This window comes from Caenorhabditis briggsae, assembly GCF_000004555.2.
Source record: "Caenorhabditis briggsae complete genome, chrX, whole genome shotgun sequence".
NCBI classification, from domain to species: Eukaryota; Metazoa; Nematoda; class Chromadorea; order Rhabditida; family Rhabditidae; genus Caenorhabditis; species Caenorhabditis briggsae.
This window is the reverse complement of record NC_013491.2, coordinates 18,370,122-18,384,059: the sequence shown is the minus strand read 5'-3', so window position 1 is coordinate 18,384,059 and position 13,938 is coordinate 18,370,122. Positions and strand designations below refer to the sequence as shown.

Below are 13,938 nucleotides of genomic sequence, written 5' to 3'. Positions count from 1 at the left end.
AAAATTGCAATTTTTTCAGAAGTGTGTCTACTTTTGAAAGGCTCTTGTTTTTCACGGTTTTGGTAAAAAACTGGCAAACATGGGGTGTGCTCTAAAAATCGGCAAATATCTGAAAAATTAGGAAGTGTCTAAAAAATCTGTAAATGTAAAGTTTTCAATCTAGGTCTGTTTTACATTCTCCGAATTTTTCAAAGTGATCGGAAATTTCATGGCCGAGTTCCAAAGTTTTGAAAAATGTCAAAAACAACTGAAAAAGACGTTATTCTAGATCTTATTGGTTAAAAATACTCAAAGGACAAAATACTTCAAATCTTATCTGCAAGTGTTCGTGGCGCTGGAACAAAGCACAACAATTATCAGCTACTTCGTACCTATTAGTATCAACAGAAAAAAAAACGAGAATTCAAGACTAGACCACCTTCTCTACACATCAATTATACTTGCCAGCAGCTTTCTTGAGTAAGTTTAAACAAGAAAAAAGTTTACACAACTGGCCGCCAAAAAAATGAACGTATTGTGTTGCTGACTGAAATCAAGACTGTTACACTTTTTGGTTGGGAGTTTCCTATTGTTTTGAGACAATTTATATATAACAGGAAACAGAAAAGAGGGCGGAGCAAAAACATTTGGTGCTCCAAAGGCTCAGAGTGCTGGTCAGACAAGTGGTCGATTTGAGAGATCACATACAGAGATCATTGAGAAATTTAAAACCGAAATTGAGAAATGATGTTTGATTTCAACTAATTCAAAACTACTGACCCAGTCTGAGGAGGAGAACTTTCAGCTGGTCAGGACCGTATGACAAATCTTTATATATAGTAGGGGTATTTATACGGTCAGAAAAATCCAAGAATATTTGAAGGAATACAAAATATATGCGTATTTTGAAACATCATATTCTTGCATTCCTATCTTATCTGTCATCCTCTGAAATATTCAACCTGTCTGTAGAAAAAAAACAAAACGAAAACCAAACAAAAAACAAAGCGTCAAGACATCACTATCTTATCAAGTCATAACACAAGGAAAAAAAACTTTCCCCTATTCATAGTTAACCCGATTTTTGGTTTGGCTGTACATAACAAAACCTATTAAGGTCAAATGTGAAGTTAGGTAGCAAGGAAGATATTGTGGTAGGTAGTTCATTTTGGATAGGGACACCGAAATATAGAAATGTTTGAAATGTTATTTTTCTGACCAATTTTATTAAAAAAGAAAGTACGTTGAAATAGTTTCTCTCTTTTTATTCGTTGAAGAATCTAATAAGGAAAATTTTATCAGGATAGGTTTGCGATTTTTTTGGAACTCAGCTCATAGGTACATTGTAACATGATAAATACAGAACTGAAATCAGTTTTTCCACCTTGCCCTGTGAAAAAAATTATGAGGTCTGAAAGTGATTTCGATGCTGTTTTATGGCACCTCTGTCTTGAAAAAGAAAACTTTCAAAAATTATTTTTTACCGCTTTTAATGAAAATTATGAAAACGGAAAAGAATTGATTCAAAAATTATCGGGACGTATGTCAGTAAATCTACAATCGAAGTTGGCTTGAAATGAAGAAAAATAAGCTTCAATACAACTGAATCATGGGGGTTCGAAAAATAAAAAAAGGATGAGAGATCTGTCACCATAGATGTACCGTAAACACTCTAATCGAATGACCTTTCCAACTTCCAAAATTAAGCCAGTTTATCTTGGTTGCTGTGAACGATAGCAAAAATGATCAAATAACCAAATATTTTTGATATTATTACGGATTTTGTTTGTTCACTACTTTGTGATATCTTTCACAGGAACTGAGATATACGCCTTTAAAATTGGCGATCTGGGAGACATTCTGTTAGAGTATTTACAGTAAACTTCGGCACATTACTAATTACAACGATTTTGATAAGAAGTCACTCGGGGTCATAGGGGATTTTAGATACAGACCAATTTTGATGAATTTGAAGAAAGAACAATATTTCAAATGGATTTCAACGATAATTCGCTGCCATGAACCGATAGACATCTGCGGCGGTGTCCCCTTCAAATGTGCCGTCAGTTTGGAATCCGTGTGGTGGAGTGTTTCTGATCTGAGCACTAGCATGCTCTGCAACTTCTGGATGCTCCGGAATGGCTTGCTGGATTGGCTGAGGTGCATCACTTTGAGCAGTTCCAATGGGCGGTCCTTGCAGTTGCGTTCTTGCTCCCTGACGAAAATTCCAGTTGAATTTGTAAATCGAACGAAGGTATCAACACCTTCAATGTGCCTTTGTATTTTTTTAGAGAAGTTAAAAATATTAGTTTAAAATCTTACAAGGGAACGACAACACCTCGTCAGTTTGAATTCTGATGAAAATTTCAGAATATGTTTAGGATATCCTATCTAGACATCACTGAAAATTTTGGAACACGCTCGCCAGTTTCAGCAGAGTTATATCAGTCCAAAGTTTTAGTACTGAAATCCGTTGATTTGCATGCTTTACCACACATTTCATCCCCGAAATCTCTTTAAAAGGAGTATGAAGAGGGCCTGACATTTCAGCGCCGTTCGAATCAATAGTAAATGTCGACGGCGTGGTGTCGGGGATGTGGTGGGCGCCGGTAGTCACAAGGCTGGGGGTTCGGACCCTCTAGTGTTTTTTCTTTTTTTTTCTTTTTGTTTTCTTATTTTGTGACATTTCAGGATCCCTCTGACATATGTTTCAAAATTTTAACAATTCAAGAGAGTAGAGACAAAATTTAGAAAAAAAAATTTTCAATAAATTCCAAAAAAAATTTGAAGGGTTCAATCACTAGAATGTGGTGGTTTTGAAGCTCTGTTGGACCTATACGGACCATGAATGAATAATGAAAAGCGTGCAATCAAAAATAGATTATCTATCAGTTGTAAAATAATATTTGCAAACAATTATCACTACTTTTTCAAGGAAATTTTCCAAATTGACAAAAGCTCGATAAAATCACCCTCCCAAATAATGGAAAAAAAATCTCAAATTTTTTCTGAAAATGTCTGAAATATGATATTACACATAATTTTGAGTATAACGAAACAAGTTTCATGTTCTGGAACCTCCTGGGAGCGGAGAAAATCGCCTTTGAAAGTCGCTATTTTTGCACTGAAAACGCGATTTTTGGTACTGAAACTGATATAACTCGGCTGAAAGTGGCGAGCGTGCTCTAAATATTTCAGGGATGTCTAGATAGGCTATCCTTGACATATACTGAAAATTTCATCAAAATCCAAACTGACGAGGTGTTGTGGTCCCCTTGTTAGTCTTAGTTTCAAATGTTAGGGGTTTGAGCCACTAAGGAGGTTAACAGTAATTATTTGGACAATGTGTCATCTTGCAAACTAGAAAACTTGCTCGGAATAAAGTTTATCACTTAAACCTAATTTTGAAATAACTTCCGAAAAGTGCTCACCTCCTGTTTCTCACCACTTTCAATTTCAACGACCGCCTGAGACATTTTGTACAGGAACGATGCGTTCAAAACTTTCACCAGCTTTCCGCACTTCGGGTTGTTCATGTGATCGTTGTACTTATCGATGCTCATGTAGAAGAGTTCTTTTATTTGTTCATTGCTGAGATTATCCATTCTGAAAATGCACAAAATTTCAGTTTCACCGAGTATTTTAACAAAAGTTGTCGGGAACAGCCGATCATTAAAAAAAAAATTTTCCAGCCCGGCACGGGTTCCGAAAATTTCAAAAAATTTCAGTTGATTTTTGATAAACTTTTTTGAAAAAAAAAATCATTCTAAAGCACTAAATTTATCCCACGACCCTTCTCAAAGCTGAAAACAAAGAAACTGGAATAAAATGCTCCCACAAATCCAGGTTTCTCTCAAAAAATGACTCTTAAAAATTTTTGCTTCAAAAACCCGGGCCAGGGCCGGGCCGGTCCAGCGAAAATTCCTCCACCGGCCCGGCCCGCAACATGTATGAATATAGGCCTTTCTATTACAGGTTTTACGGTATGTCCGGATTCCGGTTCCCGTTTCTCCGAAAAGTAGTTTCTGATATCTTTGTAATAGACACGCTTTTTTTGTCATACTAATGATTCTGATTTTTAGTCATAAAATTTCTTAATATGAAGATCGCGTCAGGTAAAATAACTGGAAAAAATGACACAGATGAGGATGAGTGTTCAATTACAGAGGTTGAATAGGTAACTTTATGTTACTTATCAGAAAACACCTCTTAAATAGAAATCAAGTGACAAGTTATTCAACTCTCTCTTCTCTAGACTGGCTCGATAAAAGAGTCTTAGAAAGTATATACAACCAGTTGATGTGGCTGGACTTGATTAAATTGGACTGGAGCTCATAATGTGCCCAAAAACTGCCTTTTGAATGGCCCATTTTATGAGAAAATGCGTGGAAAAAAAGTATGGTGGGTTTAATGAGTTTCCAGTATTTCTTAAGATACGTAAAGCACGAGGTTTTCTATTTTTGATTTCGGGGGGATAACTTACCGACATTCAACAGTTTTCATGAGGTGGGTGTTGAGGATCAATTGTTGAGGATCATCTGAGAAACTGAAAAACTGAAGTGATGATTTTTCTCACTAGGTTTTTGAAATTTTGAAAAAAATACATCTTAATTTGAAATTTGAAACCTGATGAACCAAATCTTGTTACAAGCCCGCAACCTTTTTCTGCCAAATGCAATAGGTTTGATGGAATTCAGAGAGTACGAATGTGATCAGACCGGAAATAATGGCATGCACTTCATTCGGTCTGCAATGTTTTATAAGTGTAAGATATCATGTAGTATTCACCAAGTTTCATTATATATCAGTTATTTTACCAAATTTTTGACGCTCGAATAAGTTCATGAACCGTCTCGTTTGCAAGTATATAGATGTCAAGAAAATTCTATAGTGCAGATTTTTAAATTCTGAATTCAAAAGCTTTGGTTTGGGAAAAACAAATGGACAGAAATTTTTAAGTTCTTCTAGCATTTTGCTTGAACTAGGAGAGACAGGATATTTATCGGTTTCATTGAAATTGCGGTGTGTATTTCGATGGGACGGTGTACGGTATACATGTGGCGGGCCGGGCCGGTCAGGTGGGAGAATTTTCACTAAGCCAACTTGGTGCGGCGGATTTCTGCGGTTTAGCAAGTATGGTGTACAGTGATTAATGTTCATCCCTTCTTAAATAAAATTTCATTCAGTTCTTTCGTTTTTTTTTTAAATTTTTGAAATATTAAATTCTTTGTTTTTAAGATTTTAAAAAAATTCCCTCTTTCCATTAAGACCGTGTATATTTTTCGAGGAAAGATCCCTTTTTACTCAACTTCTGTTTTTCTTTCTCTGTGAATAGTTTCTTTTTTATCTCCGGAAAACTGTGAAAATATAATATGCGAAAAACAACTGTGTAATATACACAAAGTGGCTTCACTTAGATCTAAGAGTCTCATCATTTCACTGTTATTTCCGTATAGAATTTTCGAGATGCTGACACCAATTTTTCAATTATTCATAAAAATCATCGGATAATATAATAGTCACCCGATTGTTTTTCTACCGTAATCTAGTCAGTTGTTATTCCAGACGAATTTACTGCATTTTCCAATTTATTTTTCTTTTAATTCTCTCCAATTGTCCAGTTTACTTTTTCTTTTCGTTCACATCTTTTTTCACTTACTACTTCTCCTCAGAGATATTCATAGAGATCATAAATATCGTAAAAAAGATAATGATATATGCATAAAATTCCATTCACCGGGACACTCAAGTGTCTAAAATTACTAGGTGTTCGGAAACACAAGAATCATTCGGTTCTATTTTTTTGTACTTTCCCATTCACCGAATAATTTGAAGGACAAATTCATAAAAATATTTCTTGAACTGAAACATTTTTTCCAGAAAAGAATATGAAAATTTGCTGAACATTATTTCAATGATTGTCCAATTCACTGAGTCTGAGAATATTTTGAATTAACTTTTCACAAATACGGTAGAATTGAAAACTCTGAGTTTTGGCAACAGTTTCGAGAAGTTTCTAGCTCTATCCATTCTTGATCAAAAACGCATAGTTTTGAAATGAAAATTAGCAGATCTCGGTTCACAATTAGACATTAATCAACGTATCATACTATTCTATCATCACATTATTTATTTGGTTTTTTTTAATTCGCAAAGTTTTATTAAAAAATCGTTATCGCTCTCAGGGTTGTTCTAACTGTATCAGTTAAAAAGTTCTCGAAAATTGGGGCTTGAAATTCCGAACGGAATATTTCCGATCATTTTCCCTGATTTAGAGCTTTGCACTCCTGTATGCTGTTGGCGCCTACTAAAATTTTTCTTGCTGGTGTTGCACGGAATAGCTTCAAATGTTTATGCGTTTTCAAAACATTTTTTTCGATTTTTCACCATTTTTAACAGTTTTATATTGGGAAAATTCTGAAATTTCGTAATTTTAAAATTTTCAAAATCATAATATGTCAAAATTTCAAAATTTCGAAATGTGGAAGCTCGAAAATCTCGACAATCCGAAAAATTCCGAAAAGTCCACTCCAAGCACCACTTATATCTAATCCACAAAATTAAAATTTTTTTCTCAATAAAAAATGATATTCCATCAATTTTCTTGCTGTTCAGTTGATTTTTCAGATGACAACTGTTTTCAGAAAAAAAATCTTCATGAATATTGCCTCAGAAGTGTCGTGAATGGCTAATGATTTATGACGATCTTTTTGTTTCGCAACTTTTCCTCAGCAATAGACCCATTCGACAATGAAACGAACCATACGCAATATACACACACAAACACAACAATAGAGTTTTTGTTCGCTTTTTTTTTCATTTGAAACCCAATTCAATTCGCTCACTCTTCAAATTTAGTACCGCTGCAGTGAGCGAGCCTACGTGATTTGTATTCTAAATTTGCTAGGTATGTCACAATGTCCATACGCTCCAATAGATAACCACATTTTCTTTTTAGTCTTCTGGCCTCGGTGAACTCATTCGAAAAGCCCCGTGTCAGACAGACTTTTATCTTAATCCCCACATCTCCTTTGGATGTCTGTTTGCCCTTCTTGACAAAATCTCTCTAGTTCTTGGTGTTGAATCCATACAGCTAATGCAAGGATTACACGCTAGGAACTTGAAATTCCAAAAAGAGCAAATTGAAAATAGCCGGATACACGGGCATAGGGATTCGTGCTCCGTTTCAAACCGAAATTCCAATGTATTCATGTAGTCTAATCCACAAACACACTCATTTTCGTGCATGTCAACAATCTGTCTATTTTTCGCATTCGTTTTTTTTCTGGCGATCTTGTAATTGTCAACCATGTATCACATCCCATTCTTTTTCCAATTTTTGTTCTGTTTAACGTGATACAGCTCAGTACACGATTCCAGGCTGTGATCGAATAGATAAGTCATCAAAACAATATCATTCTTGCCACGTCATTTATTCAAAAAAATTCAGTTTCTTTTTTTTCAAAATTCCCATTCTTCAAAATTGGAGAGACGCAGATAGACGTAGGCGATTCCCAAAAAAAGGAATGGGAATCAAGCCGTTTCTCTATTATTTCTATTTTTCATCATGGGAGGCGCTCACGTGGTTCGGCTGTGTTCCATTCACTCGTTCCCATGACTCGTCTTTCTTTCCTTTCCATTCATTCCCCTTCTCCTCCTCATTCGTCATTGTTCTTTTTTGATTTCCGAAAATATTCAAACAAAAATTGTTATTGTAATTGTTTTTCTTATTCCATCGTCTGTCTCATTCTTTCATTCCTCAGTCTTGGCTGGTTCTTAGTCATTGCAACATTTCGTAATGTCTAGTCACTTTCACTTGTCTAGCCGATGCGTTCTCCTCTCTCCCCGCCACTCGTCACCCTGCACGCATAACGCGCCTTCTATCCGTGATTGACGCACAATTTGAACGCAACACACATACACGAGTTGCGCACATTGTTTACCACGGAACTGCTGACGAATGACACTCATTTTCTACGCATTTGTGTGTTTTGTTTACTCTTTTGTTCTGATTTTCGTCGCATTTTTGATAACACGATTGTTTCAACAGCAACCAATATCGATTTTTGCAGTAGTTTCACCATGTATCATATGCTCCCGTTTGCATATCGACCGCAGGCCAACTATACGCGGGCTCAACATGGCGAATTTCAACGTTTCGTAGAGGATTGTGTCGGAAAAGTGAGTTTTCTCGTTTATTTCACTCAAACATTAACGAGTTTTTCATTTTAGATTCTTCAAGAATCTGACATCATCGATGCCGACCATCTGATCGGAAGAAAATTATTCAACTCGCTTGACGCATTCTTCTCGTATGGGTATGTTTGCACAAGACAGCATTTGGACCATCTCCTCTATCGATTTTTGCAGATTGCTGAGCGCCGACCGTGCCTACTGGAGATGCATCCGGACCTTTCTCCCGCGTGCTGAGCAAAAAATGCTGATCGCCGAGTGTGGAAATGCGAACGATCGCTTCTTGTCCATCGGATGGTTGAAGACGTCGCTCAACAAGGGAACTCTGAATTTCATGCTCCTCGCTCTCAACAACACGTGCAATAAGTAAGACTTGGCTAGATAATAAAACATCCAATGATAATTTTTTCGTTCCAACAGGGTGTACCTCACCAAGTTCTACCACGCAAACGCCTGCATTCGCAACAATGGAATGTTGGAGGCTATCACCGATATGGTCGATCGTCTTCAAGCTGTTCAGTTTGCTTTCTACGTGAGTTTGTGTTTTCGTTGGCCGATGAGCAGCTGAAACCTTCCCGTGACATCAAACCACAAAATTAACTTTTTCAGAGCACTCGCCAGCTCCGTGCCGAGGTCGCCCCAGCCGCTGTCATCGAAACACCTGCCGTTCAGATCTCCTCGAGAGCTGCTGCTCGTCAACGCAAGCTCACCGAAAAGGAAGCTACTCCAGACGTTCCCAACGTGATCCCAACTGAGATTCCATCTCTTCTGTCCCAAGCCATCGACCAAGATGTTCTCCTCGACGAACTCGTTCGCAACCGTCATAATCGTCTCAACACTGAGCTCTACGACACTACTCTTCAGGAGAATGACGAGGAGGATGGGGCATCTCCGTCTCAACTTGTCGAGGAGAAGTTGGAGGATGTCATGACCAAGAAGATGTCGTGTGCTCACATGGAATCGATGGATCCAAATGGGATTGAAGAAATCCTGGCTATTGTCGAGCCGAATGAAGTGTCGATTCCAGAGTACAATCTTGCCGATGGAGAATACCAGTAAGTTTTTGAGGCACTAAGCGTGCTTAGGTAGGCAGCTACCTAAGCACCCGGATCTTAAAATAACTCAATATGAATTTCAGAATGAGCCAAGGAGACGTCCTATACCTCGCCATCAACATCTTCGAAAAATCATCAGAGAAAATCATCGAGTGTTTCAAAGTAATCGAGAGCTTTCACTCGGATAGTATGAAGCTTCGCTACTTTGTCATGACCAACTACAACATCTACGTTTTCAAATATCGTTGTCACACTCACAACGGATCTCCAAAAAATACCACCAACTTGTCATCGGAAGGATTCTTCATTCCAACCATTCGCATGCCACACGAGCGTGTCAAGACAATCAAGGTGAGTGCAGATTTGAAGATTTCGAAAATTTGAGCTAGTGTGATCACTTAGTGCTGCTGTCGTATTTTGTTCGCTTGAGTTGTATCCAAAAGCTGCCCAAGGTGCGCTCAAAAGCTGGCAATTGACGCTGAGAATACTATTTCAAGGATGAATCACTGTCTCCATGTGTAAGGCTGTCAAAAACCCGTGACTGAGGCTGTGGTATAGGTTATGATGGACCAATCAGTCCGTTCTTTCAAATAAAACCTCAGCCACCCAGAAACTTCCAGCGCTGCTAGGCCGCCGAATGCTACCTATCTCAGAAGTACCTTAACGAGAAAAAGCCGCGGCCTAATTTTGATTTGACAGCCTTGCCCATAGGATAGGCAAACTCCCTTTTCCTTGAAGTGCTTATAGTGATTTGAAGCTCGATACATTACCTCTATTTCAGATCAGTGTCGACAACCTTGCCTTTATGGTTGAAGCCAACGAGGAAGGATTCTGCCACTTTGTCCACAGTGATGAGCGTGACGACAAAACAGTCTTCTCGTACTCGGCTGCCATGGCTGGATTGGAGTGTGGTGCTCACATGATCAACTCGCTCATCCAAGTAGTCGAGCACAGTAGCTCTCCCGGTGCCACTCGCGTTGAGGTGGACGATCATATTGGATACATGTGCATGCTCCAGCCAAATCTGGAGAAACAACTCCGACGCTCCCTTGACATTCGTTCAGCTACTCTCTGCTTCTGGTACGAGCAGTCCCTTGATGAACGTGAGCAATCAACTGCCACAAAGTCGGGATACTTGTTCAAGACGGTTGTTGGAAACTGGATGAAGAGTACTGAAGATGCGGAACAGAAGTATTGCATGATTGTTGGCGATTCGTTGCACTTGTTCACCGATTCGAACTGCAAAGACGAAGATATGGTGATCAGTTTGAGGTTAGTGGGTTACGGTAGATCATAGAACAGAAGCTAGACATGTGACGTAATTCGATCAAAAATTAGATAAAGCTAGTAGACAAAGGTCAATCTGTTATTCTTAATGATCTGAAGTACAGATTTTAAACTTCATATTCTAAAGATCAAAGATTAATTTTTTATTTGATGTGTTCTGAAGAATAACAACTTTCGCTTTTTTTTCAGCGGAGCGACCGTCACCAATATGCAACGTTCAACGTTCCAACTCAAGTCAACTGATGGTCAATTCGAGTTCGAATGTAGTTCGCATGAAGAGCAAGAGGAATGGATCAAGATTCTCACTCAAATCATTGAAAACAAAACCACAAAACCATACATGGCTCCATGCCTTACGGTTGTCACTCAGCGCACCGTCTCAATGGTTCAAGAGGGCGAGAAATTCTGGAACGACGGATTCTTGCGTCTTCTCGGCGAGCTCCGCTGCTACGATTTCGAGCTTCTGATTGTCGCTTTTCCACCAACAGACAAGGAGTGCTACTTTGCGAATCGCTCTCCAGCCCTCTGCCTTGTCACCAAGGAAGGCACTATCCACTACTTCTTTGTCCGCTTTGCCAAAGAACTTGAGCGTATGGCATACGCCATGCAAAGCTCATTCGATATTCAATGGCTGAAACTCGATGGAGAGGTGATGAATGTAAGTAGTATTTTAAGATGATGCCAATTTTCAACTTGTCAATTTCAGAGTTTTACTGGAAAGGCAATCCACAACACTTGCTGCTCGGTCAAGAACCTTTGGCCAGTCTAAGTCCATGACTTCATGAACTTCTTTATGCGACTTCAAGCCTGCTGTTGCGCTCTTTGAGCAATGATCCATGATAAACTTCCCCCTGGATCGGGTATTCCTGCAAATCATCGCTTTCTTTTTTCATTCTGTTGAATAGGCTCTTCCCCTTTCACTTCTTTCATCCCGTATTCACTTCATCCCACACTTTACTCCCTACTATTTTTTGTATTTTCATGTTCAAGTCGTAATTTCGTCTCACATGTTATCACTTTTTGTAGTTTTTTATCCCGCGCATGGTTCCCTGCTCACGCCCTTCAAAATTTACGGAATTCTCATTGGTTTTCACTGTTGTCATGTTTTTTTGTCTCATTTTTCAATTTTCCCGGATCATTACTCTTTTGGAGCCCCTCTTTACCCTTCCCCACCGAAAATTTCAAATACCAAGTATTCACTTATCTTATCTTTCTTGATATTCATTTAATCGAGCTTCCTCATCCATTTCCATTTTTTCACTTTGCTTTTGTAAAAAACAATTTTCGAAATTTTCAAACTACGATTTTTTCAAATCAGAGTGATTAGTCCCCCTGTTAGAAAGACCACTTTTCCAGAACCGATCAAAACGCTGCAGATGGACCGTTTTCAGTTATGTGGTCTAGAATGGGATGGAAGAACTCTCATTGAGTTTTAAGAAATGTATTTCAGAGAAAAAAAAAAAGATCTTCTAACTGCGAATGATGCCAATCGAGCCACGGAATGCGTTTTTTAGATTTTATTTTTGAATTATTCGAATCGCTCATAAACTGAGACTCGGCAATAGAACGAATACCGGGTTCCAGTTTCTGTGAAAAATTCAGAGTACTTTTATTCCTATCATATGATACTTCTATCAGAACTGGGCGGCAAGGGCTTAGGATTTCTCGACTCGATAATTTTCTGCATGCACGTTTTAGCATCACGTTGGTAGCTTCTCTGCAGCAATTATGATGTCGAGATAAAAGGATCGCTTTCGCCACCTACCTGAAGCACTTCTTTGAGCTTTCTGCGTCATGACTGACAATTTTCTATGAACTTCAAAAACTAGAACGCAGAAATGCTGCGGAATTTCGCCAAGAAACCCCGAATGCTGTTTCCCCAAAACACCAATATCGCTAAGATTGCCGAGTGCGTAATGCTAAATTCCCGTCGCCGTTGCCGAATCGTCGTCGCTCATTTTCATCAAAAGTTCCTCCAAATTTGTGCTGCTCAGGGAAAAACAAAAACGAAAAATTGCCGCGGAAATTCATTTCGAAACCAATAAAATACGACGAACGTTCTGTTAAAACGAGGGCTGGGAAAAATTCGCTGGCGATCGCGATGCAGCAAAAAAACAGCAAGTTCCAGGTGGCACAGCCGCGACACCGTCGCCGACAGCAGGCATTTTTTCTAAATTTTTTTCTCATATTATTTCCGTCATTTTTGGGTGTCGCCCGCCGGTATTATTCTTAGCTCTGGTTCAAACATTTTCCGTTAGTTTCTTAATTGAAAAGGAGAAAACAAACAAAAGCGATCCAGAAAAGCGAAGACCTGATAGAATTCTCACGCTGCTCCTTACGTTTTTTAAAATGGTTTTCTTCCACTGCGCATTTTTTCGATGGAATGCAGACGTCGCTTAGCAGGGATTCAAAGTCTTCACTTAGAGATTAACGCTGAAAATCGTGAAAATTGTTTCCTACAATCGCCGACTTCCTGAAAGTTATTAGCTGCCGACCAGCGCTGACATCTATTCCAGAACATTTTTTATTTTTTTACAATTATAACTGAACTCTATAAACTAAATAAATGCAATCGGTAGTATTTCAGATCAGAAATGTCTTGGCGCGGTTGTCATAGTAATATTGTTTTCTCTGTGTTTTCAAAAATTTTTCTCTAACCGCAGCTCACTTTCAGCCAAAAGGAGCGTGAGAGAAAAGGAGTAGTTTTGTAAATATTGAAATACTTTTTTCGCTTGTTTTCAGAGAAAATGGCTAAGCTCGGTCTGAACTTTCTGAACGGTTTCAGAATAGCTTGAATTTTCTGGCGCACCTTTGTGTAAGAAACAGTTTCAGAGTATTGCCAAATTTGTTCCTGAAAAGTCGGTCAATGTGACGCAGGAAGTTTGGGCCAAACCCTGAATTTCCATAGAGAGTTAGAGGTAAATCTAAATTATCTGCAGAAATATTTGATTTTTTTCAAATAAGAAGGTCTAGTTGTATTTTTTAATACGGGTTTTCTGAATAGGAGAAGTTTATATTTAATTCTAGAAAACAATCTTCAACTGTTGTTTCATGTTTATTATTTGATTGATAACATTTTTTCAAGAACAAAACCGTTCTTATTTATTTTTGATTCAATACAAACCCAAGTAACCTTTTCTTTTATTTTCTCTTCTCATTAATTGAGAAGGCCTTGTGAAATTTAAAACAAGGAAAAAAAATCGAACCGGTTTTGCACCCCATTCTCATCTATGAACCATCCCTTTTTTTTCGTCAATTCATTCCGAATACTGACAAATTTCGAATTTTCATTTTTTCTCTAATTTTCTCGTTGCTGAATGACACGCAATAAGAAAAATCTATTTCTTCCTCTTTTACTCGTTGGTCGCGAAACGTATTTTTTCTTTTTCCTGACATCGACTCTTCTCGCCGCTCTTTTTTTCTG

General features: G+C 38.2%; 2 protein-coding genes across 2 annotated transcripts; one reads left to right on the top strand and one right to left on the bottom strand.

Annotated features, from left to right (window-relative positions):
- Nucleotides 1-1,978: 1,978 nt before the first annotated feature.
- CBG28047 lies at nucleotides 1,979-3,584 on the bottom strand (the record flags this gene model as incomplete). Its single annotated transcript, XM_045240504.1, has 2 exons — nucleotides 1,979-2,125; nucleotides 3,411-3,584. The coding sequence occupies 2 exons, from the start codon at nucleotides 3,582-3,584 to the stop codon at nucleotides 1,979-1,981; spliced, it is 321 nt and encodes a 106-aa protein (XP_045098634.1).
- Nucleotides 3,585-8,061: 4,477 nt separating this feature from the next.
- Nucleotides 8,062-11,283, top strand: CBG07612 (the record flags this gene model as incomplete). The annotated part of the gene is made up of 9 exons (XM_002645824.1): nucleotides 8,062-8,160; nucleotides 8,212-8,297; nucleotides 8,350-8,538; nucleotides 8,593-8,704; nucleotides 8,782-9,227; nucleotides 9,311-9,578; nucleotides 10,009-10,499; nucleotides 10,704-11,172; nucleotides 11,221-11,283. 9 exons carry the CDS (start codon nucleotides 8,062-8,064, stop codon nucleotides 11,281-11,283), a joined length of 2,223 nt encoding a protein of 740 aa, XP_002645870.1.
- Nucleotides 11,284-13,938: the final 2,655 nt, after the last annotated feature.